We start from the raw sequence: 25,722 nt of genomic DNA, 5'->3' as shown, positions 1-25,722 counted from the left end.
GCAGAATCAGAATATCGAGCAATGGCGACAGCAACTTGTGAGCTAGTTTGGATCAAACAGTTGCTGGGAGAACTAAAATTTGGCAAAATTGATCAGATGGAACTTGTGTGTGATAATCAAGCGGCTCTTCATATCGCATCAAATCCAGTGTTTCATGAAAGGACTAAGCACATTGAGATTGACTGTCACTTTGTCAGAGAAAAGATACTCTCGGGAGATATTGTTACGAAATTTGTGAAGTCAAATGATCAGCTTGCAGATATCTTCACCAAGTCCCTCACATGTCCTCGTATTAATTACATCTGTAACAAGCTAGGTACATATGATTTGTATGCACCAGCTTGAGGGGGAGTGTTAGAATAGAAATAAGTATTTCCTACTTAGAATAGGAATAGGAATAGGAATAAGAATAGGAATCCTAGTTGGAAAAGGATTCCAATGTAGTGTCTATAAATAGGGTCTCAATGTAACTATTTACATACACAATTCAATATTATTTATTTCTCACAGATACTTTTCTCTGTTAATGAACTGCTTCATGTATGAGTGGCTCACATCCTGGTCGACAACATGAGCCTCCTTCAAAACTCAGGCATCAAGGAGAAAAGATATGCCTTAAAAATGAATTTTCCCACTGGAATATCAGTTCTTGGAGTAAGATGAAAATGTTTGTTTCAATAACTAATAGTACAATGAAAGAAATTAATATTCAGTTCCAAATGGGTTTTGTCTGTCTTTTATTTTTTTTCTATAGATTTCTGTTATATGTATATGAAAACAGCTTGTACATGTATATGAACCAACAACTATATATGCCTTTTCTTTTAGTTGTGTTTTCATAGTCTAGTGTGGAGCATGAACGGGCGCTGGGCATGATATTAAAAAGAATGACATTCTAATGTATTCCATCCTTTTTGCTCTTCCCCCAATGGTGAAGAGATCAACTCAGATATATATCTTTCCCTGGCTTTTCTGTCTCTTCAATATCTGCATGGTTTTCGCATGAATATTTGAAAGAATGCTTTCATGCTTATGGAATTGCCACCTCTCATTATTTATCTTTTCTTTCCCATCGCTTTTCTTATTTCTTCGAGTATGGCACTTGCTTCTTTCTTTATTTTTCTTACATCTCTTCTGCAGGTGGGGTACAACGTTGTAACGCCACGTCAACGGAATGTTGGGAAGGTGATTCTGTGCTTCATTTTTCCCGTATCTGTATTACTCTAAATTTGATTAGCTTACTTTATCTGAAACAAAAATTATTTTTCTGTAGGTTCGTGGCTATACTTTCAATATTAACTCAGGGGCAGTAGAATCTCTGGAGCTTGATTCCTTGGGAATATCCATAATACCATCCACCTTGGTAGGTTAATACGAATGAATTTTCTTTTACTGCAGCTACTTGTTGACCTACTCCTATCTATCATTCTAGTCAGTAGTATGTGTTGCATGCTTGACACTTGAACTTGGTTTATATCAGGTCAGCACCTACGGTTTATTTGTTGAGGATGTGGTCGACGTTTTATCAGATACCATTGTTGTTCATGAAGCTGCAGCCTCACGCCTACAGAGACTTACTAAGGTACTTTGGAGTGTTCACAGTCGATTAGTCAATGGTAGCGGAGTAACTGCTTCCCTTTTGATATTTTTCTTCGAAGTTCTATCTGTGCTGGCCTATGAATTTCTGTACTTCGAGACTTTTGAGTTTACCAAGTTAGATGACGAATTCTTCACCCTACCAAAATACCCTCTTTTCCTTGATTAGGAAAACCGATTCATGTGATTGAGCCACAGTTAGACTTAGTCTGCTTGATGGCAGAAATGATAATAATTCTAACCGTGTCGTAATGACATTGACCAGGGATTATGGGATGCCCAGAAAATGGCTTACTCTGCAGATGAAATGCAAGATTATAGCAACTTAAGAAACACACGTGCTAAGCCGGAGTATAGCAGAAGTCGTAAAAAATCTTCAGGAAAAAAGTTAAGGAAGAAACTGAAAGAACTTGCTGATGATTGGGACCTCCCTATGGATTTCTTTTAACCTGCTACATTTCTCCACAATGTACATCACACCAAAAGGACACTGATTCTCTGTCCTTTCTCTAACTACGTTAACGGTGTAAGACACAATTTACTCGTTTTTGGACGAAGTGCCCATTTGGTACGTATGAGTGTCTGTTTTGGTACGTTGTGTCAAAATAATTGCCCATTTGGCACCAGACTCTTGTAATCTGTAGTGTCTAACACAGTCTCTGAGTTCATGTAGCTAATTGTATGACCAAAATGGCCATCTGTACTCGTTGTTTCTTCTTGAATCTTTATGGATGGCAAATTTGTCACAAAACCATGTAACCCGCTTGACCTGTTCATGTTTTAATGGGTTTTGCTAGAGTGAGAAAAGGAAAAAGGTTTGAATATGCCATCGAACTTTGAGAAAAGGCTCATATATGTCTTTCGTTAAAAGTTTAGCTCATCCATGTCATTTTCATTTGAGAAAAGACTTATTCATGTGATTATTTGTTTACTGAAATACCAAACTTTTAACAGATGACATATGAGTCTTTTGTCAAAGTTTGATGATATATTTGAGCATTTTACCCTTTTTAAAAATGATCAATTAATGACGTGGCTGAATCATAAGTGATCACGTGTAAAAATAGTTTTGCAAAATTGGAACTATTTCAATTCACGAATAATGGCACGGATGAACCTTTTCACAAATGGAAACGACATAAATGAATCAAACTTTTAACGGATAACATAAATGAACAGTTTTTCGAAGTTAGATAACATATTTGAGCTTTTTCCCTATATAATATATGGATCAATTTATTTTGATCCGTTTTACTTCAGTCCAAATCTATCCATTCTAACAATAGCTACCACTCTCCAACTTTACATTTTTCTTTCAAAATTAAGGACATAAATTTCTTGGAATACAAGAATTAATTATACCAACAACAACCAAATAAATAAACTATGCAGAAGAATTTGAATTATATTATAGGACCACTACTCCATGACTTTTTTTTCCTTCCATTTCTCATGATATTTAATTAGTGGGCTCAAAAGTTATTGGAACTTTCTTCTCTTTTGTGGAATATTTTTCTAACGTCTAAAAGGGGTCATTCACTATTCACAACACTTATCCACTCCGGTCCTATGTACTTTAGTTAAATTGACTCTCGATAAAAGAGACAAGTATCTTAAAACGGAAGAAATATATACTTTATATATAATAATTTTCTTTTTCATATATTTACAAAAGATATTATTTATAATATTTTGAGCTTGAACTTAGTAATATTTTAATCTAATAGCATGCTCGAAAAATGCACAGCATTTATGTTGACACCCCATTTATAATCTTTTCTCTATCATAAATTATATATGACTATCATATAAAATGAAACGGAAGAAATATTATGTTAGCTAATTACTTAATTATGTTCTAGTCGATCCAAATCACCATCAAAATTCTCACAATTTAGTGGAGGAAACGTGTATTAAAATTTAAAACCAAAGTACTAAGACAAAGGAAGGTCATTTTTTAAATTATCACTTATCAGGCAAAGACAATTCTTTTACTTTCACAATTCCAATTTAGGTGGTATTTTTTATTTTGATCGATCTAAAAAAGATAATAATATATCTTTTTTTCATATTTAGCAGTAACAATTTAACTTCAAATTTAATATTTTTCTCTTTCATATAGCCACATAAATTTCTATAATTTATTTTAGAATATAAATTTCAAAAGTTCTCATTTTTTAAAATTTATACTCAAACGAATATTTTCACATAAATTGAAACGAAGAGCTTTTTTTTTAAATGTGGTCCCCATTGTCCAAGGATAAGAAAGTGTCACCCTTCCTTCAACTTGTTCTTCACGTCCTCGACTTTAAACCACTAATTAATTATTCTTAAACGTCAATTAAAATGTGATTAGTGTCGCTGACGATATTAGGGTGACAGCATGTGCATACGTCTGCAGCAACGTGTAGTACCTGCTTGACGCTCTCTGTAGCGCGTGTATCTAATCTCTACCCATTTTCCATGCAAAGCCAAAAGTGACTCCACAGTAGTTTTTTTTCTTCGATAGAGGCTAAATTTAAACTATTTGACTCTCGAAATTAGAACGATGTCACATAGATTGGAAAAGAGTTAGTATGTTTATTAAAAATAAAATTTTAAAAAGGTAAAACAATTAAATTGGACAAAAAAAATAGTTCCTCTATCTCAATTTATGTCTCTATCTCAATTTAAGTTTACCTGAGAATTTACTCATGAAATTTTTAATTTTTAAAAAAATGAAATTTATATATTTGTAAACTACGTAAAAAGTACTACAAGTCACAATAATTGACAATTCAAAATATTTAAAAGATATATGAAAAAATTACGATCAAATATAGATTTATTTGAATCTCAAAATTTAAAATATATCATATAAATTGAGACAGAGAGTAGTTAAAGACTAAAACAACATTTAACAATCAAAACAATCTCAATCAGTGCGCGTGGGATTTGTATTTCCACAACCTAAGAACGAATTTTCCTAGCAACTTTCTTTTAAATCTTTTCCCTTTTGCGTTTAAATAAAGCTCTCCCATCTAATACTCAATAGAGTTTTATAAAAAAAATAAAAAAAATAATATGAAGTCGTCTTTGTTAAAAAACAAAACGTCTGATCTAGAGAAAATAATAGTAGAGTTGAATCGTGGCCGGGAATTTACGTGTCGACTAAGAGAGATACTAAAGAAACATGTAGATCATGTAGATGATGAAGATGCATATATGTTGGTTGGAAAAATTATGAGTTCATTTTGTGCGACTCTATCGATATTAAGCTCTAATGAAGACTCATCAAGTAGTAGTTGCAAGATTTCGTCATTGAAAGATCAAAGAGGACGATACAAGAGAAGGTGATTATATTCTACTATATATATTACGATACTGTTTAATTGAACATGAAGTTTTAAAATAAAAATTTAAACATACTCATACCAAAACTATACCTTCTTTTGTTCCAAGATGTCTTTCTTTATTTCGATATCACATAAGATCGAAGAAGTATATATTTATATTTCTATGGCTATAATTAACAACATGAATGAGGAATATATGCATGTTATTAAAAGTAAAATAGGAAGTATATATTATAATTTTTTTTAAAAAAAGTTATTTATATTATTTATAGATATTAATTTGGGGAAAATCTGATTGCAGGAGAACTTTAGAGACAAGCATAAAAGAAACTTCAACTTTGGTGTATGATGGCCATGCTTGGAGAAAATATGGTCAAAAAAAGATCCTTAATGACAAATATCCAAGGTTTGACCTCACAAAATATATATATATATATATATATATATATATATATATTATATTTAATATTTTTTTCTTTAGTGCCGTATTGACAATTAGTTGATTTTTTTTCTTCAGATTGATCACTCAGTGGTTGAAAGTTTCAGTGAAGGTGGAAAGACATGCATTACATCAAGAGTTTATCCAACATTAGCCATCTATGGAGACACACATTTGTTTGCTTTCAACAATGGTACCGAGACAGTCAAAATTGAGGCTCTTAATGCCTGGAACATGGCTAAATCCGAGAGATAGATTTAAAACATAAGTGCTTTGAATTTTTCTTTCTTTTTCTGTGTTGGCCCTTTTTTGGGATGAGAACTTGTACAAATTTGCTATTTCTAGCAAAGCATGAATGAAATATTCTTCTTTTCTATTAAATTGAATTGATGACGCTTAATATAGAATGCAATTATCTTTCTATTGAGTTCTTATTTTATATCAAAATACTCAAATGTTTACTTATTCCTTGCATATATATATGAACTATAGACAAATAAAAGACTTATATACGTGTAACTCAATGTAATGAAGTCGAAAATTTCTCCTTGAAAACTTTCATGGATTGATGTCTAGACTAAAGTAGCAACTACCTTTAGATAAGAAATTTTTTTCGGTCTTCAACCTTTTCCTATGGTATGCAACTTAAAGTGTCATGTGAAATTTATCCACACTATAATAATAAAAATAATAACAATTCCTATGATAAACAATAACTAAACTAAACTAGACAAAAGTTTTGTTAGAGAAAAAAATTAAGATCGAAAGGAAAAGGAATTATACATAAATGTAGCCAAAATTATTCTCATTCCAAAGTACATAACATTATACAAAATATTTACACAAATTCCATTAACCACCCCCACAATCAACAATCTACACGAAAAAATACATATTAAAGTTTACACAAGGTACGTCATGAAAAAGGATTGTACTTCAAGGAATGTAATGTCAACAACTTATTCTACTACAGTAACAATAGCTGCTTTCACTATTCGAATCTATCACTTATAAATTATTTTGAGACAACTTTTATACCGTTGATCCAATAAGACTCCCCTCCGAAAAAATTAAAGCCCAATATGTATGTTTAAAATTCAAAAGACAAATCAACAGTTTCCACCATCATACCCAAAAAATGGTGATGATTATTATAATTATTATTGGTAGAATTAAAGTTAAGTAAGACTGAATTAGAATCTTCATGATCATTTGGAGAATCACATATCATTTGAGAAACTTTAGGACAAGTTTTGCAAGTGTGATGACCATAATAAGTGATCCTAAATAGTGGTGGATTTTCTTGAATTCTTTGCACCTGTTTGTTTGCTTGACAACCTTGATCAAATTTATGAGTGCACCTAAAATAATTCCTGCATTTTTTATTAATATGTATATTTATATGTCAAAATCACTAATTAGCAACAAAAAAAAATTAAACTATATACAAATGCATAGTACAATGACAACGATGATAATAATATATTTAATGTAATTTCACGTATATGTAGCGTCTAGAATTGAATATGCACATCTTACCCCTATCTTGGAGAAGTAGAGTAAAAACTTCTTTCGAAAGGTTCATTTATGTCATTTGTTAAAAGTTTGGTTCATCTATGTCATTTCAGTTAACAAATAATGGAATGAATGAACATTTTCTCAAACAAAAATGACACAGATGAATCAAACCTTTAATAGATGACATTATCTTTTCTTAAAGTTCGATCATTTAAATCTTTTTTCATAATTAATAAAGATTCTTAATCATATGCACTGGTTATAAAAAAAATTATACCATCTAAGTTATCTTTACTTATATATGTTGCAGGTTATTTTATAATTACATATTCCACATCATAAGAAAACTTAATTACCTATAAATATCATTAGAGTGATCTAATAGTATTAAATATAATATATATATATATATATATATATATATATATATATATATATATATATATATATATATATATATATATATATATATATATATATATATATATATATATATATATATATATATATATATATATATATATATATATATATATATATATATATATATATATATATATATATATATATATATATATATATATATATATATATATATATATATATATATATATATATATATATATATATATATATATATATATATATATATATATATATATATATATATATATATATATATATATATATATATATATATATATATATATATATATATATATATATATATATATATATATATATATATATATATATATATATATATATATATATATATATATATATATATATATATATATATATATATATATATATATATATATATATATATATATATATATATATATATATATATATATATATATATATATATATATATATATATATATATATATATATATATATATATATATATATATATATATATATATATATATATATATATATATATATATATATATATATATATATATATATATATATATATATATATATATATATATATATATATATATATATATATATATATATATATATATATATATATATATATATATATATATATATATATATATATATATATATATATATATATATATATATATATATATATATATATATATATATATATATATATATATATATATATATATATATATATATATATATATATATATATATATATATATATATATATATATATATATATATATATATATATATATATATATATATATATATATATATATTATATTTAATACTATTAGATCACTCTAATGATATTTATAGGTAATTAAGTTTTCTTATGATGTGGAATATGTAATTATAAAATAACCTGCAACATATATAAGTAAAGATAACTTAGATGGTATAATTTTTTTTATAACCAGTGCATATGATTAAGAATCTTTATTAATTATGAAAAAAGATTTAAATGATCGAACTTTAAGAAAAGATAATGTCATCTATTAAAGGTTTGATTCATCTGTGTCATTTTTGTTTGAGAAAATGTTCATTCATTCCATTATTTGTTAACTGAAATGACATAGATGAACCAAACTTTTAACAAATGACATAAATGAACCTTTCGAAAGAAGTTTTTACTCTACTTCTCCAAGATAGGGGTAAGATGTGCATATTCAATTCTAGACGCTACATATACGTGAAATTACATTAAATATATTATTATCATCGTTGTCATTGTACTATGCATTTGTATATAGTTTAATTTTTTTTTGTTGCTAATTAGTGATTTTGACATATAAATATACATATTAATAAAAAATGCAGGAATTATTTTAGGTGCACTCATAAATTTGATCAAGGTTGTCAAGCAAACAAACAGGTGCAAAGAATTCAAGAAAATCCACCACTATTTAGGATCACTTATTATGGTCATCACACTTGCAAAACTTGTCCTAAAGTTTCTCAAATGATATGTGATTCTCCAAATGATCATGAAGATTCTAATTCAGTCTTACTTAACTTTAATTCTACCAATAATAATTATAATAATCATCACCATTTTTTGGGTATGATGGTGGAAACTGTTGATTTGTCTTTTGAATTTTAAACATACATATTGGGCTTTAATTTTTTCGGAGGGGAGTCTTATTGGATCAACGGTATAAAAGTTGTCTCAAAATAATTTATAAGTGATAGATTCGAATAGTGAAAGCAGCTATTGTTACTGTAGTAGAATAAGTTGTTGACATTACATTCCTTGAAGTACAATCCTTTTTCATGACGTACCTTGTGTAAACTTTAATATGTATTTTTTCGTGTAGATTGTTGATTGTGGGGGTGGTTAATGGAATTTGTGTAAATATTTTGTATAATGTTATGTACTTTGGAATGAGAATAATTTTGGCTACATTTATGTATAATTCCTTTTCCTTTCGATCTTAATTTTTTTCTCTAACAAAACTTTTGTCTAGTTTAGTTTAGTTATTGTTTATCATAGGAATTGTTATTATTTTTATTATTATAGTGTGGATAAATTTCACATGACACTTTAAGTTGCATACCATAGGAAAAGGTTGAAGACCGAAAAAAATTTCTTATCTAAAGGTAGTTGCTACTTTAGTCTAGACATCAATCCATGAAAGTTTTCAAGGAGAAATTTTCGACTTCATTACATTGAGTTACACGTATATAAGTCTTTTATTTGTCTATAGTTCATATATATATGCAAGGAATAAGTAAACATTTGAGTATTTTGATATAAAATAAGAACTCAATAGAAAGATAATTGCATTCTATATTAAGCGTCATCAATTCAATTTAATAGAAAAGAAGAATATTTCATTCATGCTTTGCTAGAAATAGCAAATTTGTACAAGTTCTCATCCCAAAAAAGGGCCAACACAGAAAAAGAAAGAAAAATTCAAAGCACTTATGTTTTAAATCTATCTCTCGGATTTAGCCATGTTCCAGGCATTAAGAGCCTCAATTTTGACTGTCTCGGTACCATTGTTGAAAGCAAACAAATGTGTGTCTCCATAGATGGCTAATGTTGGATAAACTCTTGATGTAATGCATGTCTTTCCACCTTCACTGAAACTTTCAACCACTGAGTGATCAATCTGAAGAAAAAAAATCAACTAATTGTCAATACGGCACTAAAGAAAAATGAGTTTCTAGTGCATTTGATATGAAAAAAGTACCAAAGAAAGCTTACCAAACTTCGTAACGACAATCTTTTATCGGTTAGATTTGTATCAACATATCCAGCAAAAGATGGTTTATACATCTTTTTATGATTTCTAACGCTTGACCTATCAAATTAAAATAAAATAAAATGGCAAGGTTATCCAAATGCAAAAGTATAAAGATAATAATACTTTTCAAGTTCATAATTCTTTGATATCAAGAATTCAATGGCCCAACTAACTTAAATCCACATCTTATAAGATTAGTTAAACAGGCAAAGCATTCTCTATGAGTATTTTTACATTCCCAAACTTTAAATCTGAGATCTCTGATTTAGGGGGAGGGATCTCATCATAATACTTGCTGATAAAAAAAAGTGATCAAAAGACAAATCTTGAGGCATCAGAACACATGAGAACCTTGTATTTATTTTGAGTCTTAAACACTCTGAAGAATACAGGTGTATACTCTTCCAGATTTTCAGAAGACAATGTTAGAAGTTCAAATGGACCAAGTCCACCTTGAACTGTCGAACCCCTGATGGCACATACATCTTGGGCATAAAGATCAACCCAACTAGGATCAAATTCTTCTGCATTTTCCAAACTTGAAAAGGTAAATGTAACTTCAACATCAACATGTCATCATATTAACACTCACAAATTAACCTATATTTATCTTGTCATAATAATTTTATACAAAAAAAAAAAACATTTCAAATCATAATACATCTTACATTATTACCCCATAAAAGGTCCGAGATGCATAAAAATAGATACTGAGTGAGCCCAAACAATATTACCCCATACTGATCCATTTGTATTGTACTGGTAAAATAGATGATAGATTCCATTGTAATACATTAGACCTATTAAAAAAAAGCAATAAACAAACTAATATAAATGAATTGAGATTTTAGCTAAAGTTTAGTGAAAACTATTAAATATAAAACTCGATCTTACCAGTGGGATCTAATGTTGTTGTTCGGACCATCCGGCCAAGACCACCCATAAAATGGAATTAAAATAGAAATGATTAGTAAAGGCATTTCAAAGTAATTGAAAAATATATATAAGAAAATAAATAGAATATTAAATAAGGATACAAATTAAATATTGAATAGAAAATTTAGATCAATTACTAACTAATCAAAAAGAGTAGTAAGTTGCACATGTATTATGTTCATGATTATTTAAGAGGAGATAAAAACTTATTTGCATCAGTTATATCAAATTATATTATTTTTTTATCATAATTAAGTGATAAAATAAAATAAATATTATTTAACTATATTTTTTGTGATAATCATGATTTTACGAATATAATATATAAATGAAGATAATTCATAAAGCAAGATACATTTAGAAGTTCTAATCGCAATATGAATTTTCTTTATTGTCTTCCTCTTAACCACTTTCCTCTGATGATTTGTAGCTAACTTTTTATTGTGAGAAATCTCGTAAATTCAAATATTATTTAAGTTCGAATCACTTCACTTGTATCAAGTGCAATATACGTTGAGTATTCGTCATGTAGCACACTGATTTCATGTATAATAGTATAAAAAATTCTTTTCATTCAATGTCATATGTCAATAATAAATTGATATAGTTTGACAAACAAATGTAGGTTCTTAGTTTAGCTGTAATAATATTTCCACTGAACAGAACAAGGTGTTCTCTTCTCATTCTTTTACATAGAATTATTATTTCTTTTAAATATATAAAAAGACGATTGAGCATTCCATGCATATAATTTTGAACAAAATTATTGTTAAAATATAGGTAAAAGTTTGGGAGAGGACTAAAAGTTTACCAATATTAGAAATATAAGGGACTATTAGTGCTTCATGTGAAAATTCAAGAATGACTTTGAGTTTTAACCCAAAAATAGAGGACTATTTTGAGTCTTTTTCTCGATGATTCTTCTACTATTTAGCTTGTACTCCCTGGTAATTGAAATAAAGGGCTATAGAAAAATAGATTAACATATTGTAGTTAAATTAAGAAATGGACGAATATCAACAGTTATATTAAATTTTGGTAATGATGATATATATCTTTATCACAACTCATTCAAAATCAAAATATAAAGATGTCATTAAAATGCTAATTTTCTTCATTAATCTAAAAAGAGAAGACTTCTACTTTTTGGATCCACTAATATCAGGAAAATGCAGAAGATAGTCTAGTTAGAACATCACGAAAAAGCAGTTAATAAGATGCAATTATCATGAATGAAGAGGAAAAAGATTTTGAGTTTTATTACTCAAATTTTTAACTCCATGCCTAGTCAAATAAACTCATATAAATTGAGATGCAGGGACTATCTAATATTTAATAGCATGCGTTAAAAATGAGCAAATAACACAAATCCCACTAGTTTAAGGCTTAATTTCTCTTCCCTTTAATATTTTCGGAATTACCTTCTGTACCACAATTTACTTTGCCAAATACATGTATCTGACACACTCAGATACATGTATCTAAGATATATACAGATCAAATTAGGTGTAATTTATTTTGCACCATATTTAAACGTGTTTCACATGTATCTGGGATACACTAAACCTCTCATTCACCTCTCTCCCTATGTACCTTTATTTCAGAATATTTCTAGTATCAAAGATACATACATATAGTATCAAAAGATATGTGTTGAGTCTCTCACTCGTCTCTCGACCTATGTATATGTATTTTAGAATGTATCTGGTATCAAATAGACATATATTAGACTTGAAACTAAAGAAATGGTGTATTTGACTTGAAATATGATACAAAATTATTAAGGGGAACTTTCGCATATAGCCACTCAAAAATAGCTTAATTACGCTCCATAACTATAGTTTGTTAATTGCGATTCATACCTACATTTTATAGGGAGGATAGTGACGAGCGAGATTGGGAGAGGGAGGAGAGAGGCGAATTGTATATGTATATTTGTCAAATTGTATATGTATATCTGTCAAATAATTGTATATATCTAACTGGTATACATATGTATTTGTATATCTGGCGAGCGAGATTGGGAGAGGGAGGAGAGAGGAAAGCGAGATCGGGAGAGGGAGGAGAGAGGCCAGCGAGAGAGGGTAGAGAGTGGAGAGAGGCAAACTGTATATGTATATCTATCAAATAATTATATATACTGATGTACATATGTATTTGTATATATGACGAGAGAGATTGAGAGAGGTGTGGTATGTGTGATTCATATTTGTATATGTATAAAAGAGGATAAGTGACGTAATTAAAACTAAAATTAAGCTGTAAGCTGTAATTAATTCAAACTATAGCTATATTAGCTAATTAACTAATATATATTTTTAGTGAGATAGTATTTAATTATTTCAAATTATAGAATTGATTAATATTTATGGTAAGAATATTTGTGTAATTATATATAGTTTTTCCTTAAAAATGGCTATTTACCAATTTTATCCAGCTCCAAATTCTCAATAAGGTTTTGGCCACAACACTAATGGGCCGAAAAGGCTCAATTTTCTTTCAAAAATAACCTTTTATTTTTTAATTATATATACGGTATATTTTTATTTTGGCGCCATTTAACAGCTTCTCCAGCAAGTTTATGCCTTCCCTGGACATGATTCAAGGAGAAAGATGAGAACTTCCATGGTTCAAAATCCGGGCGTCAAATCGGTACATTACCTTCTACACTGCCAATATATTTTTAATTTTTTTTTAAAAAAATAATTCGGTGTCGGAATTGATGTTTTATTTCTGAAAATGTTTGTCTAGAGTTGTTGAAACTTGTATAGGTATAAAAATTTGGTGAATTCTAGGATAGTATTTCAAATTAGATATGAAAATGCTTTGCTTTTTTGGGAAATCATTTTCTAGAGTCTGGTTAGGTATACAAGTTTTGGAGCTCAATTGATTCGCTACCTGAAATTTCAGTTGATAAAGGTTCAATTTTTCACCTTGTAATCCCCTCACCATTTCCCCGATGTATAATTTTATTTTATTTTAAAGAAAGGTATATAGGTTTGTGACATCTGATAATAGTACACTGTGTAAAATAAGGCATGAGATAGACTCTGACACATTTTTCGGATATTAGGGATTGATATTGATGTGTAAATATTGTTTGAAAGTAAGTGATATAGAGTCAGAGTTTGGATATATTTCTACCCATGAGTGAACGAAGTCATTTTTCCAGTTTTACTTGGAGATAAGATAGCCAAATATAAGGAATTTTTCTCAATCGGACAAAAAAGAAGAAAAAATGGGTGTGTTTGGTAGGAAGGAAAATGTTTCCCACGGAAAATGAGTTTTTAGAAAATGTTTTCTTGGAAAACAAGTGGGTTTCTTACTTATTTTCTAATGTTTGGTAAGTAAGCAAGAAAATATTATCTCAAGAGCATTTATATGTTATATAGCAAAACACTATGGTGTCGGGATGTGAAGGGGAGTTGGGGTGAGGGGGTGGGGTGGGGGTGATGGTCTACGGGTGAGGGTTGAGGGGGATTGGGTGGGCGGGGATGAGACCATAACTTGGGATGTCACTTATGCAACTTGTTTTCCCTATTCCCATTAGGGAAGTCATTTTTCTCATTTTTAAGGAACTTGTTTTCCTAGAGAAAATATTTTCCAAACATTTTGGCCAGCCGAACATGGGAAAATTGAAAAACATTTTTTGAACAATATTTTCCTCCATACCAAACACACCCTAATCCCTATCTTACTAAGGAAATGCCAGCTTATCTGGACTTTCTGGTTTTCGAGAGCTTGAGTTGGAGCTGCACTCAAGGATGCGGTCTAGTGATCCATGAAGTGCATTGAGAACCATAAGGTTTCAAGTTCAAAGAGATGCAAAAGCACTAGGTGATTTTTTCTCATTTGGCTAAGCTTTGACAGAGTTACTATATCCGGTGAAATTAGTTGAGGTGCACATGAGCTAAGGACGAACACCATGGTTATAAAAACAAAAGGGATTGAATTGGAGCTTCTTTAATTTATGATTTTTTCATTTCTTTAGAATGTTCATGAATCTTAGGTCTATTCCCCTGGCTATGCGCTTAAACAATAATAGACCTATCAGGTTACTGAATATTCGTAATGCAACTCTAACTGTGGCCAACTTTTTTACGATTCATAACAGTGTCTTTCAGCCGTTCAATTAGTTTGTGTACATCAATGTGAAAGATAATTGAGCACATTTCTACAGAGTTTCAAAAATATTGTATTGTTTTCAGGTTGGAAACTTCAGTACTAGATTCTCTTTGCCATCCTTTCTAAAACGTGTTAAGAAGTTGACAGATAGTCAAAAGGATTCCATAAGTAGGACTGGATTTGGAAATTTGCTCCTCATTCAAACTCAAATGCTTTCCAAAAACCTATTAGTTGAATTGATGGAAAGATGGGATTATGAGAAACATGCTTTTGTACTTCCTCCAGGTGAGATAACCATATCTCTCCTGGATGTTGCATTAATTTTGGGATTACGAGTGACAGGAAGTCCTGTTCTTTTACGAGAAGATACACCTTTCTTAGATCTAGAAAGAGAATATAATGTTGCCCTGTGGAATAGAAAAATCACGGTTGCATCATTAGAACAAAGACTTGATTCCCTTGCTGAGACCAACAATGAAGATTTTGTGAGGTCTTTCTTGTTATACATGTTTGGAACTTTTCTGTTTCCAAATACAAATGGCAAAATTGATTCTCGCTATGTATATCTTCTCCGAGATATTGATAAAGTGAACAGTTTTGCTTGGGGAGCAGCTGTTCTTGCAGATGTATTTCACTGGTTGTGCAGGAGAAAGAAGGAAAAATTACAATATGTTGGAGGTTGTCTTATTTTTCTTCAAGTAAGTTTAACAATCTCTAATCTTTGTTTTAATAACCTCAACTAATTTGTGTGGTACCTATGTAACAACTCTTTTGACGACAAGTATTTATGACAAATGATACATTGTATCCACTCTATTAACTCCAAACAAGTCTTTACTGTTATTTGAATAGATATGGTGCTATGAACACATTGACATTGCTCGTCCACGTTTACTGAACTACTGCTCTACGCTTCCCCGTATCTGCAATTGGGAAAGTACTAAATCTCATCATAGACAATGGTTCACAACAAAATTCAAAGAACTAGAGACTAATCAGGTAATAAAATTTACAACAGTTTCTGTTCCACTTTGTCTGATCTGAATTTACTTTCTGTCTTTTTCGGTCATGAGAAAATTGTGTCTTTGTTATCTTGGGAAGTCTTGATGAACCATAGAACTTTCCTTGGTTATTTTGGAATTGATATATTAGCAAAATGAATCATTCTTTTGAGCGTATGCCTACTTGGCTATAATTCCGAATGCAAGAAAGAGAGAAAAATTAAACAGACCCTCTGGTCTACTTTTCGTGTTGCTTGGGTTCACAGACAGCTCACAGCAGTAAATGAAAGAAAAGTTAGGAATATGAAGTTGAGGCTTTCTAATATTTTCTTCTTCAGTGTTGTTTTTCTCTCTTTCCCTTTCCTTGTATATGTACATTTTCCTTCTTTTGTTGTCTTCTCATCTTCCATTCATAGCTTCTCAAACACATTCAGGTTTGTATTCTCATCAATATCAAACAGTGATTCCGGAAGCATAAAGAATTGTATTATGCTTTGGAAAATTGACTTCTAGTTACTCTCGTTCTCTCTGCAGATAGTTTGGAGCCTTGAACTAACTTCTGATGAGTCCAATAGTGACATAATCAAAGAGTTGATAGTGGCAGAAAAGAGAACATGGCCTGACCTGAACACACGATCTTCAGTGGATACTCCGCCTCATATTGTAAGTCTTCCTTCCTCTTTTGCCATATATTTTTGAGCTTCAAGCTCTTTTAACCAAATAAGTTACAATAGTGGTCCATTCTTTGCCAGTTTAGTTAACTTTTTGTAGATCAACTCTTTTCAATTAATAGGACCATACTGTGACAAGTGGATATCAGTCGATGGTTCATTTGATCGTTGACCTGGAAGCTGAATCAGAGAGCGAAAGTAACAGACCAGCATACGGAATGCAAAATCTTTCTTCTGATGCAGTTAGTTTGCGTGAAACTGTATCAGGATCTTCTGCATGCCACTATTTGGATAAAGAAAAAGAACTCACAGACCGTTCACAAACTTCAGGAGCAAATGTGGCTATATTAATCAGTAGTGATGTGAGCTTGACAATCTTTTATCTTTCTTGCTTATATATTTGGTTTTTTTGAATATGACTAAATGCATGAGATGTTAACGTCTGTTTACGCAGGACGATTGGGAGGATGATCTGCAGAAGAAAAGCCAGACTCTAGAAGAGCAGATAGTTCATCTAAAGAAAAAAATTGGTGACTTGACAAGAGAGAACAAGAATCTGAAAAACCAACTATTATCGAGTCTAAAGTTTGAAGAGCAGAACAAGAAACTAATGGATGAAATTGAAAATCTGCGACAAGAAAACCAAGAACTGAGTGAATCAACCAACTGTCTCGTGACTCGATTAGAAAAACTTGTGGTTGATGAGATCACAGATACATTAGATAATGAGAGCATAGAGAACAATCTTTGAAACAAACCTAAAAGAGTCTATTCAGATGAATTTGACATATTTATTATCGGAGCTATGTACTGATCAAAATGTAAATACAAGTGCAATTCATACACTCAACTTTCCAGCTTACATATGGCCATAGACATGAGAACTTTAGCGTTGGAAAAATAAGAATTAGCGCAACTACTGATAGAGAAGTTCCATATATTGATTTATAGGATGTAGCTCTGCTGGTGATTTTACTTGACTGCAGTTCTTGAATTGTTTCTCTTATTAGTTGGAAGTAGCATTTCCTACATATTACTACACAAGATGAAAACATACAATTGTTGTCAAAATTTGAAGAAATTTACACATCATAACTACCTAAGGTATACATTCTTCTCCGAAGGGAACTCTACCATCAAACAATGATGGTAAACATGCACAACAAGAAGAAAACCCGAACCATATACACCAAAACACCATTACTACTTCCTTGTGGAACAAAATGCAGCATGTGTTCAGAAGCAGTATCAACTAATAATTTAACAAGGAATACTTCAATCTCAAAACAATTCTCCCCTTTTCGACACCAAGTTTTCCACCTGTTACTAACCAGTGGCCAGGAGGATCTTGAGGCCCCTTACTCATCTCAGTCATGTCAACAAACTTTGCCAACTTATTGCCTATAATATTCTCCCCTATAACAGAACTTGCATCGCCAATGTTGTTCTCACAATTGACCTTTTTGTTCAACTTATCATTCGGGGTATGGTCCCACAGTGATCTTCGTATAGTGCATCCTGGTAGCCTTGAATACAGAAGCTTCATATACAACACATTTCTTGATCCAAAGTCCCAGACCCCAAGCTGTGCTCCTGTCACTATGTACACACCAGAGTGATCATCACCTATAAAAGTTTCAGGACACTCAATTGGTGCAGTACTAACATGCGAAAAGTTCTTCCATTTCACTGGCTCAAACCACCTACTATCTTGCTCTTCAGGGCCCTGCCACTTTGGAGCGCCAATTGCTACATGAGTGTCCCAACATGGCAGAAGGATCTTTGGAAGATTAGTCAGATGTTGAAGATAGATGCATAATCGATTTGACTTGGAACCTTCAAGAGTTAGCCGCATGCCAGTCACAGGCTTACGCCCCACTGACACCTGTAGTGAAACAAAACTGGCTCAGAACATTGATAATTTAGTAAATGGGATAAGAGGGCCAGGGATGCATTACAATAAGTCTATCAGATGAAGATACATATAGGTTTGCACTAGCAAAATCAGTCCAAAGTGAGGGAAACATTAGTAGCTAAAAATGTATTGACTTTCATTATGTTCTAGTCCTGGCTTCAAAATTATTCTAAGCTTATATCATAAATTACAGTTCTTTTAATCTAAATGGAATAAGAAAATCAGTAATAGGTATCACACTGAATTAAATCGACTAAAAATGAAGCAACCTTAATGGACCCTTAGGTTGTAACACTAGGACTAACATTGATTAATGATTGATAGCTTTGTTGGTGCCTGGAGAGGTAAGCTTAGGTCTGACAAACTTACAGGACAAAACTTATCATTTTCTCCATCAGTATAAATTAAATTAATATTTGACAAAAACTCTATTTCCAAATTCAGAAATCGGCATACTTGTTCTTGGCTAACATAGAGCTTTTGTCCCATCATGCTGAACTGCAGATGCGGGCAAACAGGTTCCTTCCGTTGTTGGCCTGGAAATCTGTCCTGTACAGGGGCCCATACCCTTGGGACCTGAAACTCTAGGAAATATCTCAGCTCTTCAATTTGAGGCTTGTCTGCAAGCAATCATAAAACTAGAGTCATTTGTCGACATTTTGAATCAAAGAAATGTCAAAACTTTGATAAAGAATATAACTTTTTACAATAACCAAGATAACTTACATTCGAGATAAAGACTTACAGCACGCTCCAAATGCTCCTTGCCTTTGATTCCTTCAATTAGAAGAGTTATAGGGTAGAATGACATCTCAATGACATCTGGAGAAGATCTGACAGTTTTTGCCCATTGGCTGTGGCTTTGTTCCAGATCATCTCCTCCTCTTCTTCTAAAAATGACCGTGACATCCTGCATCAAATACATTGAAAGGAAAGAACCAGATTCACACCACTGTCTGTCATTACTGGCAAGAGATCAGAAAAATCAAGTTTTATAGATGTTTAAGAGCAATCAAGAAATTGGTCGGTCTTACAAAATAAAATCATGAATCTGCTTTAACCAAAAAAAAAAAAACGATACCAAAACTTAGCAACAAACCTAATGTGAAGAAATTTAACACTAATAAGACCTAGTATTGACACTTAAATACTTTACATTGTGTTTTGATGTAATAATGGAAGACAGATGCACTCCATAGGACAAATATATGGGTCACTTCCCCAGTGAAGAAAATTCTTGTTTAGAAAATTCGTGCAACAGAAATGGAAAACCAAAAATCAAGAAAATAATGAGCAATGGAACTGGTTACATAAAAGGTTCCAATTCAACAAATCTGCTACTTCCAATATGGCAACACGATGAAGTATGTAAATAGGATTTTTCCATCATCACAGTCCTGAAAAAATGCTGGTCAGTATGATGTTTTATGGATTTTAGGTGTGGAGTGACAGCAGGATGATGACTGAGAGCTTCTAGTACCGATATGAGTAGTGCGCTTGTCCGATTATGTTCTCACACGGCCGGAAGGGGCGCACGCCAAGTTAGATAGAGCAAAGGAGGGTCCTGTCAAGTTGGTCCGCTAACGCCTAATCTTCCTATTTATAAGTCACAGCCTACTTCGACATTTCCAATTTGCCATAGAGGAACTGCTTCCTACGTCTGCGGTCGTTGCAGCTAAATGGAGGAAGGAGGAGGGCCAGGGTGACGGACATCAAATGGATTGGAATTTGAAAGCAAAGCAAGGGATAGCAATTGCTTCTCCGTGAAGAGAGAGAGGAGAATCGTGATAGATCAGACGATTGGCTGGTCAAGGCAGCATATCAGTATACATGTGGTAGCTTTTGAACAAATACAACCTTCAGGAATAAACCGTAAATTATGATTTTGCATGTCAACTGACCAAGGTACACCTATGGCAAGAAATCATATTGGAGAACATAATACTAATATCTTGACACAATTTGATGGGTCCACAGATTAAGAACTAATTTGATTTACAAATTTGGTAACAGAAAGATGTAAAAACTAAAATTGTCTTTTACAAGTAATTTTGACTGAAAAAGCAATTGTAAATGAATTTGAACTGTTAAAACTTTGGAATTGTATAGAACATATTATTATTTCATAACTCTCAAGCATCTTGGTAGTTAACGAACTCCAAAAACATGATGTCCTCTACATAAATGGAGTTGGACGCAATATCTAAAAGTTTGTGGTACTATAACATGACAAAAACAATTACATGAAAAATCAATTATTAAGAGGAACAAGGGTCCTTCCTTCTTGACATTCAAATGTTAGGTTCTATGACATATCTCTTGAGAATGACCCATCAGTAGTAGAAAAGATCACACATAACTGTTGCACCTATTCAAAAAGCAATAAAAACCAGAAGAAAAGAAAAGAAATGCCACAAACCTCTTTGCCGTTTCCAGCAATATATGGAGCATTACTGGGCTGGGGAAATATCCCTTGGCTATTGAATATTGACGGATCGCTAGACTGCACAATTAAATTGAGGAAAGGGATTGGGAAATTTGTGGATAAAGAAGACATCAGAAGACAAAAGACAAGCATTTATTTGAAAGGAAACAGTCTAAAACAACGGTTTTCGTAAAAATAACAGACAAAATAAAGGAATAAAATATAAAGTTTGAAAACAAAGAAAATAACGGAACTAGCCTTGTCCTTGTATTTCAATAAACCTGAACTTGTAAGGTTTTCTGTGCTGGAGAACCTCTGATTTCCAATATCATGAACATAACTTTTTATTTCCATTGTGGAAAGAGGTGATGAAAGGTGCTGTTTAACATAAATTACATCTTTACCACCAATAGTTACAGATGTAATTATGTGAGTCCCAAAATTTTCAATGAAGCTGTAAGAGACAAGCAACCCTTGTTAGCGAACAATAGAGGTTCTAAAACTTAATTAACATGTCAACTATATAAGCAAATTTCCCTTGTCGAAAGAAAACTAATGAAAAATTCTAACCTTGCTAATGCGGGTGGGTCCCATGATGCTGGGACAGCTCTTTTAACACTTTCCTGTAATACTAACGGTGAGTTCATAAGTTGAAGCCTAGCAAGTGGTATGAAATATCCATCCATACAAAGTGTCTTTGTAGTGGTAGCATCAAAATGCTTTGCACCAGTGAAACTGAACGCTACATTAAAGCTACCAAGAGGAGCATGGCCTGGAATACTAGCCTTTCTGTTAAAATATTCCACCATCTGCAGTCAAAAGCAGCACTAGAATAAGTAATAAAAGAAAACTATTTATTAAATAAAATTAGGAAAAGAAAAGATTAACCAAATGTAGAGAAACTTGCACAAGCATTAGAGAACATAAATTCATGAAGATCCTTTTCAAGAACACGGATGAACAAAGACATGGAAGACATCAGTCTGAACTACTCTGTTTTGCACTCCAAAACATGCTTGCCTCATGGATGGCATCACTGAATTTGCACTCCAAATACTCTGTTTTGGTCCTGCTCAACCTGAACCCTTTAGACTCTAGAGTTTGTTTTCCCCTTTCCAACCTAGCATTAACTCCACTACATGTCTCATCTATCAGTATAATGTCATCCACATATAACATACACCGAGGCACCTCGTCTTGAATATACCGCATCAATTTATCCACCACTAAGGCAAACAGGAACGGGCTAAGAACTAATCCCTAGTGCAACCCCATCTCAGCTGGTCCGATCTCCTCCCAACATTCTCACCCGAGTTTTGGCTTCATCATACGTGTACTTTATATGTAAGCTATTGGTACACCTCTAACCTCCCGGCATCGCCAAAGGACTTCCCTCAAGACTTTGTAGTAAGCCTTTTCAAGGTCAATGAACACCATATGTAAGTCCCTCTTATTTTCTCGATATTTCTCTACCAGTCTCCTCACAAGATGGATGGCTTTTTTAGTCGATCGTCAAGTCATGAATTCGAACTAGTTCTCGGAGATGGACACACCTCTACTTACACTCACTTTCACTACTCTCTCCCAAACTTTCATTGTGTGGCTTAGCAGCTTGATACCCCTGTAATTGTTGGAGTTTTGGATATCACCCTTGTTCTTGTACAACATAACCATTTTACTCCACCTCCATTTTCGGGTATTTTAACTGTTGTAAAAATGACATTAACCAAACCAGTTAACCACTCCATACCCACCCTATCTGCACTCTTTCAAAATTCTATCGGGATCTCATTTCGTCCGGTTGCTCTTCCCTTGCTCATCTTATTAATAGCACTCTTAACCTCCTCAACCATAATACACCTACAATACCCAAAATCTCGAATCTTGGAGTACTCCGAATCTCCCAACACAGTGTCTTTGTCCCCTACTTAATTCAATAATTCGTGGAAGTAAGCTTGCCATCTTCGCTAATTGAGGGTCTCCTCGACTAACAACTTGTCTTCCTATCCTTGATGCACTTCACATGATCCAGGTCTCTAGCCTTCATCTCTCTTGCCTTTGCGAACATGTACAATTTCTTATCTCCACATTTGTCCCCTAGTTCAACATACAGTCGTTCAAAAGTTGTCGTCTTTGATATTGTAAACGCTAACTTAGCCTTCATTTTTGTAGTCTTATAAGCTACTGTAACCCAAGGCTAGAAGAAATGAGAAAAAATCACCTAGCATTTTTGTCTCTACTGGGATTTGAACCTGAGATCTCATGGTGCTCCACCAGTGGCGGAGCTACAGTGTCCCGAATGTGTCAAATTGGACACCCTTCGCCGAAAAATTATACTGTATATATAAGTAAAATACTACTTGCAACGGTTAAATCTAGTACATTGGCCCTCCTAAATACATCAAGATGCTACGGCCCAGCGGTGTGAGGCTCTCTTGCTCACACTCTAGGCGTGGGTTTGAATCCCCACAACTGCATTTCATAATCGTTTTTAATAGAACACTCCTATTTTATTATTATTCTAAGTTATTAACTTGTTTCTTTAATTGTCTAAGCTAATTAAATTACATTCTTAATTAGAAATCTAGGTTTAGTAGCTAATTGAATTTTCGATGAATTTGACTTTTTATTTCTTTTCATTAAAATTTGAAATAAAACTTAAATGTAATTATTTAATTTAAAGTTAATAAACAAATTCTAAACTATTTCTATAAAGCTGCTAAAAGCGAACAAACAAACACCTCGTTTGATTCTGCTTCCATTATTCATGTCCTGTTATTGTTGTCATCACCATAGATTAATCAAAGCTTGAAACAATAAAAATGATTTCATTTTAAGCTTAATCCCCCCACCCCCTCCTTTTTTTTTTTGCTTTGTTTGTTTCCTTTATATTAAATTAAACACAAATATTATGCAGTTTGAATTTTTAAATTCTGGAACATTTATTCGTAAAAAAAAGTAATATTAATATTACGTAGTTCAATTTTAATTTTTTCAATGCATCCATTCATCGAAATTTTTTTTGCTTATGTAATACTTGGACACCCTTCGTAAAATTTCTAGCTTCGTCACTGTGCTCCACTTACTTCATTGACCACAAGACCATACCCTTGAGTGCCTTCCTGCCTTTTATTTTCATTAGCACTTATATACATAGTTATTACTAAGAATGTCAAAAACTTAAGCCAGCATCCGGATACTTGCAGGGCTTTTATTCAGTGGCATGAGCCCACATATAATGTGTGAGTTAGACATACATCACAAGTTAGAGAACCTAGGACAAATGTTTGGTACTTAGGTAAAGAACGGTAGAAGGTATCAACCGAGCTTCAAACCGTGTGCCAACTGGTCCTCAGGGATTACACAACAACAATAACACACCATACCCAGTGGAATCCACAAAGTGGGGTCTGGTGAGAGTATAGTGTACGCAGACCTTACCCCTACCTCTCAAGAGTAGAGAGGTTCTTTCCGATAGAAGCAATCCAGCTACAGACAAAAACAGCATATAGTAACAGAACACAAACTACATCCTCGGGGATTACACGGCTATAAAAAACATCCTGATACTTGTAGAAAGCATCACTAGATTGACATAAAACAATACAATCAACAATTCTATAATTTAACAAATCAAACACAGAGCACCCTAAAACAGTGAACTAGAGCAGACATACCTCATTATAATTGCAAACACTAGAGCCATCACGACCGCCGGGCTCCTGAAAGTTCTTAATATCCCTTGAAACATTAGGCAAGACTAGGTTATCATATAAAGAAAGATCCCTTGTATGGTCTTCATCAATCTCTACAACCCTAGACCCAGCCACCCCTTTACAGTAAAGCAATCTTGTATCATAATTCACATCAAAACCCCTTCCTAACGCCTGCGCCGCATTTAAAGCAGTATGAAAAGCTGCTGCGTTTTCTTCCATTACATCCCCAAAAAACTCCAATCTAAAGCTCAATCCAACGCCAACCCAAAAACCCAAATTCAATTTGAATCAAAAGGGGTACTTCAAGAAGTCCAAAAAAGTAAAAAGATTGAATCTTTTTCAGATCAGATAGTCAAGAACCAAAACCCCCAAATTGTAAACTTATGAAATCAGAAAAATCAAGATTATGAGAGTCAACAAAAGTAAATCAGATTCTTGGAAGTTTGACTGAGAAAAAGATTTACCCAAAAAATGGTGAAGAAGCAGATGTTGAATCTACCAAAGAAGATTTTGTGATTGCTCAATCCAATGGCTCTCTATTACAGTGTATGTACATTTTGTATTGTATATATCTAACCATTGTTGACTCTTCAAGACATTTTTTTACTCTATTTCTATTTGGTTATTAGGGAAATTCACACGTGGCTTATACACATGAAGTTATTGGTTTGACTAATATGACATTGGGATAAAATATAATATTGAAAAAATTATGTGGCTTAGAAAACTATTTTACTCATTATACTTGAAATTTTATAGCAAATTGTGATTTCTCGATGAAAGTCTCATTCCCAAGATAATATTAATGATGATACGTTAAGTTG

General features: G+C 32.1%; 4 protein-coding genes and 1 pseudogene across 4 annotated transcripts in view; 3 read left to right on the top strand and 2 right to left on the bottom strand.

Annotated features, from left to right (window-relative positions):
- LOC102591273 (uncharacterized) overlaps window positions 1–2,390 on the top strand; it is a 20,998-nt gene extending 18,608 nt beyond the window's left edge. Inside the window, exons 4-7 of the mRNA XM_006338868.2 lie at window positions 1,141–1,185; window positions 1,274–1,363; window positions 1,481–1,582; window positions 1,862–2,390. Coding sequence (XP_006338930.1) covers window positions 1,141–1,185; window positions 1,274–1,363; window positions 1,481–1,582; window positions 1,862–2,044 — 420 coding nt within the window. The 3' untranslated portion in view covers window positions 2,045–2,390. The remainder of the gene's footprint in view (window positions 1–1,140; window positions 1,186–1,273; window positions 1,364–1,480; window positions 1,583–1,861) is intronic.
- LOC102590036 (beta-fructofuranosidase, insoluble isoenzyme 2-like) overlaps window positions 1–5,637 on the top strand; it is a 47,633-nt pseudogene extending 41,996 nt beyond the window's left edge.
- Window positions 5,638–9,785: 4,148 nt separating this feature from the next.
- Window positions 9,786–10,682, bottom strand: LOC102589704 (beta-fructofuranosidase, insoluble isoenzyme 1-like; the record flags this gene model as incomplete). Its single annotated transcript, XM_006339202.2, has 3 exons — window positions 9,786–9,974; window positions 10,070–10,169; window positions 10,438–10,682. Coding segments are annotated over 3 exons (522 nt in total), but the record flags the coding sequence as incomplete, so codon positions are not given.
- A 2,937-nt stretch (window positions 10,683–13,619) lies between these two features.
- LOC102589384 (uncharacterized) lies at window positions 13,620–18,040 on the top strand. Its single transcript, XM_015309108.1, has 6 exons — window positions 13,620–13,697; window positions 15,254–15,868; window positions 16,023–16,169; window positions 16,706–16,834; window positions 16,965–17,204; window positions 17,297–18,040. The coding sequence occupies exons 1-6, from the start codon at window positions 13,659–13,661 to the stop codon at window positions 17,591–17,593; spliced, it is 1,467 nt and encodes a 488-aa protein (XP_015164594.1). The 5' UTR covers window positions 13,620–13,658; the 3' UTR covers window positions 17,594–18,040.
- Window positions 17,804–25,488, bottom strand: LOC102589592 (MACPF domain-containing protein CAD1-like). The gene is made up of 7 exons (XM_006338863.2): window positions 24,860–25,488; window positions 21,753–21,991; window positions 21,441–21,636; window positions 21,177–21,260; window positions 19,484–19,667; window positions 19,214–19,377; window positions 17,804–18,727 (listed from the first exon to the last, which is right to left on the bottom strand). Exons 1-7 carry the CDS (start codon window positions 25,115–25,117, stop codon window positions 18,095–18,097), a joined length of 1,758 nt encoding a protein of 585 aa, XP_006338925.1. The 5' UTR covers window positions 25,118–25,488; the 3' UTR covers window positions 17,804–18,094.
- Between the last annotated feature and the right edge of the window lie 234 nt (window positions 25,489–25,722).

The sequence above is a fragment of the Solanum tuberosum genome, unplaced genomic scaffold (assembly GCF_000226075.1).
Source record: "Solanum tuberosum cultivar DM 1-3 516 R44 unplaced genomic scaffold, SolTub_3.0 scf00008, whole genome shotgun sequence".
Taxonomy (NCBI): Eukaryota; Viridiplantae; Streptophyta; class Magnoliopsida; order Solanales; family Solanaceae; genus Solanum; species Solanum tuberosum.
This window is presented reverse-complemented; position numbering and strand designations above follow the sequence as displayed.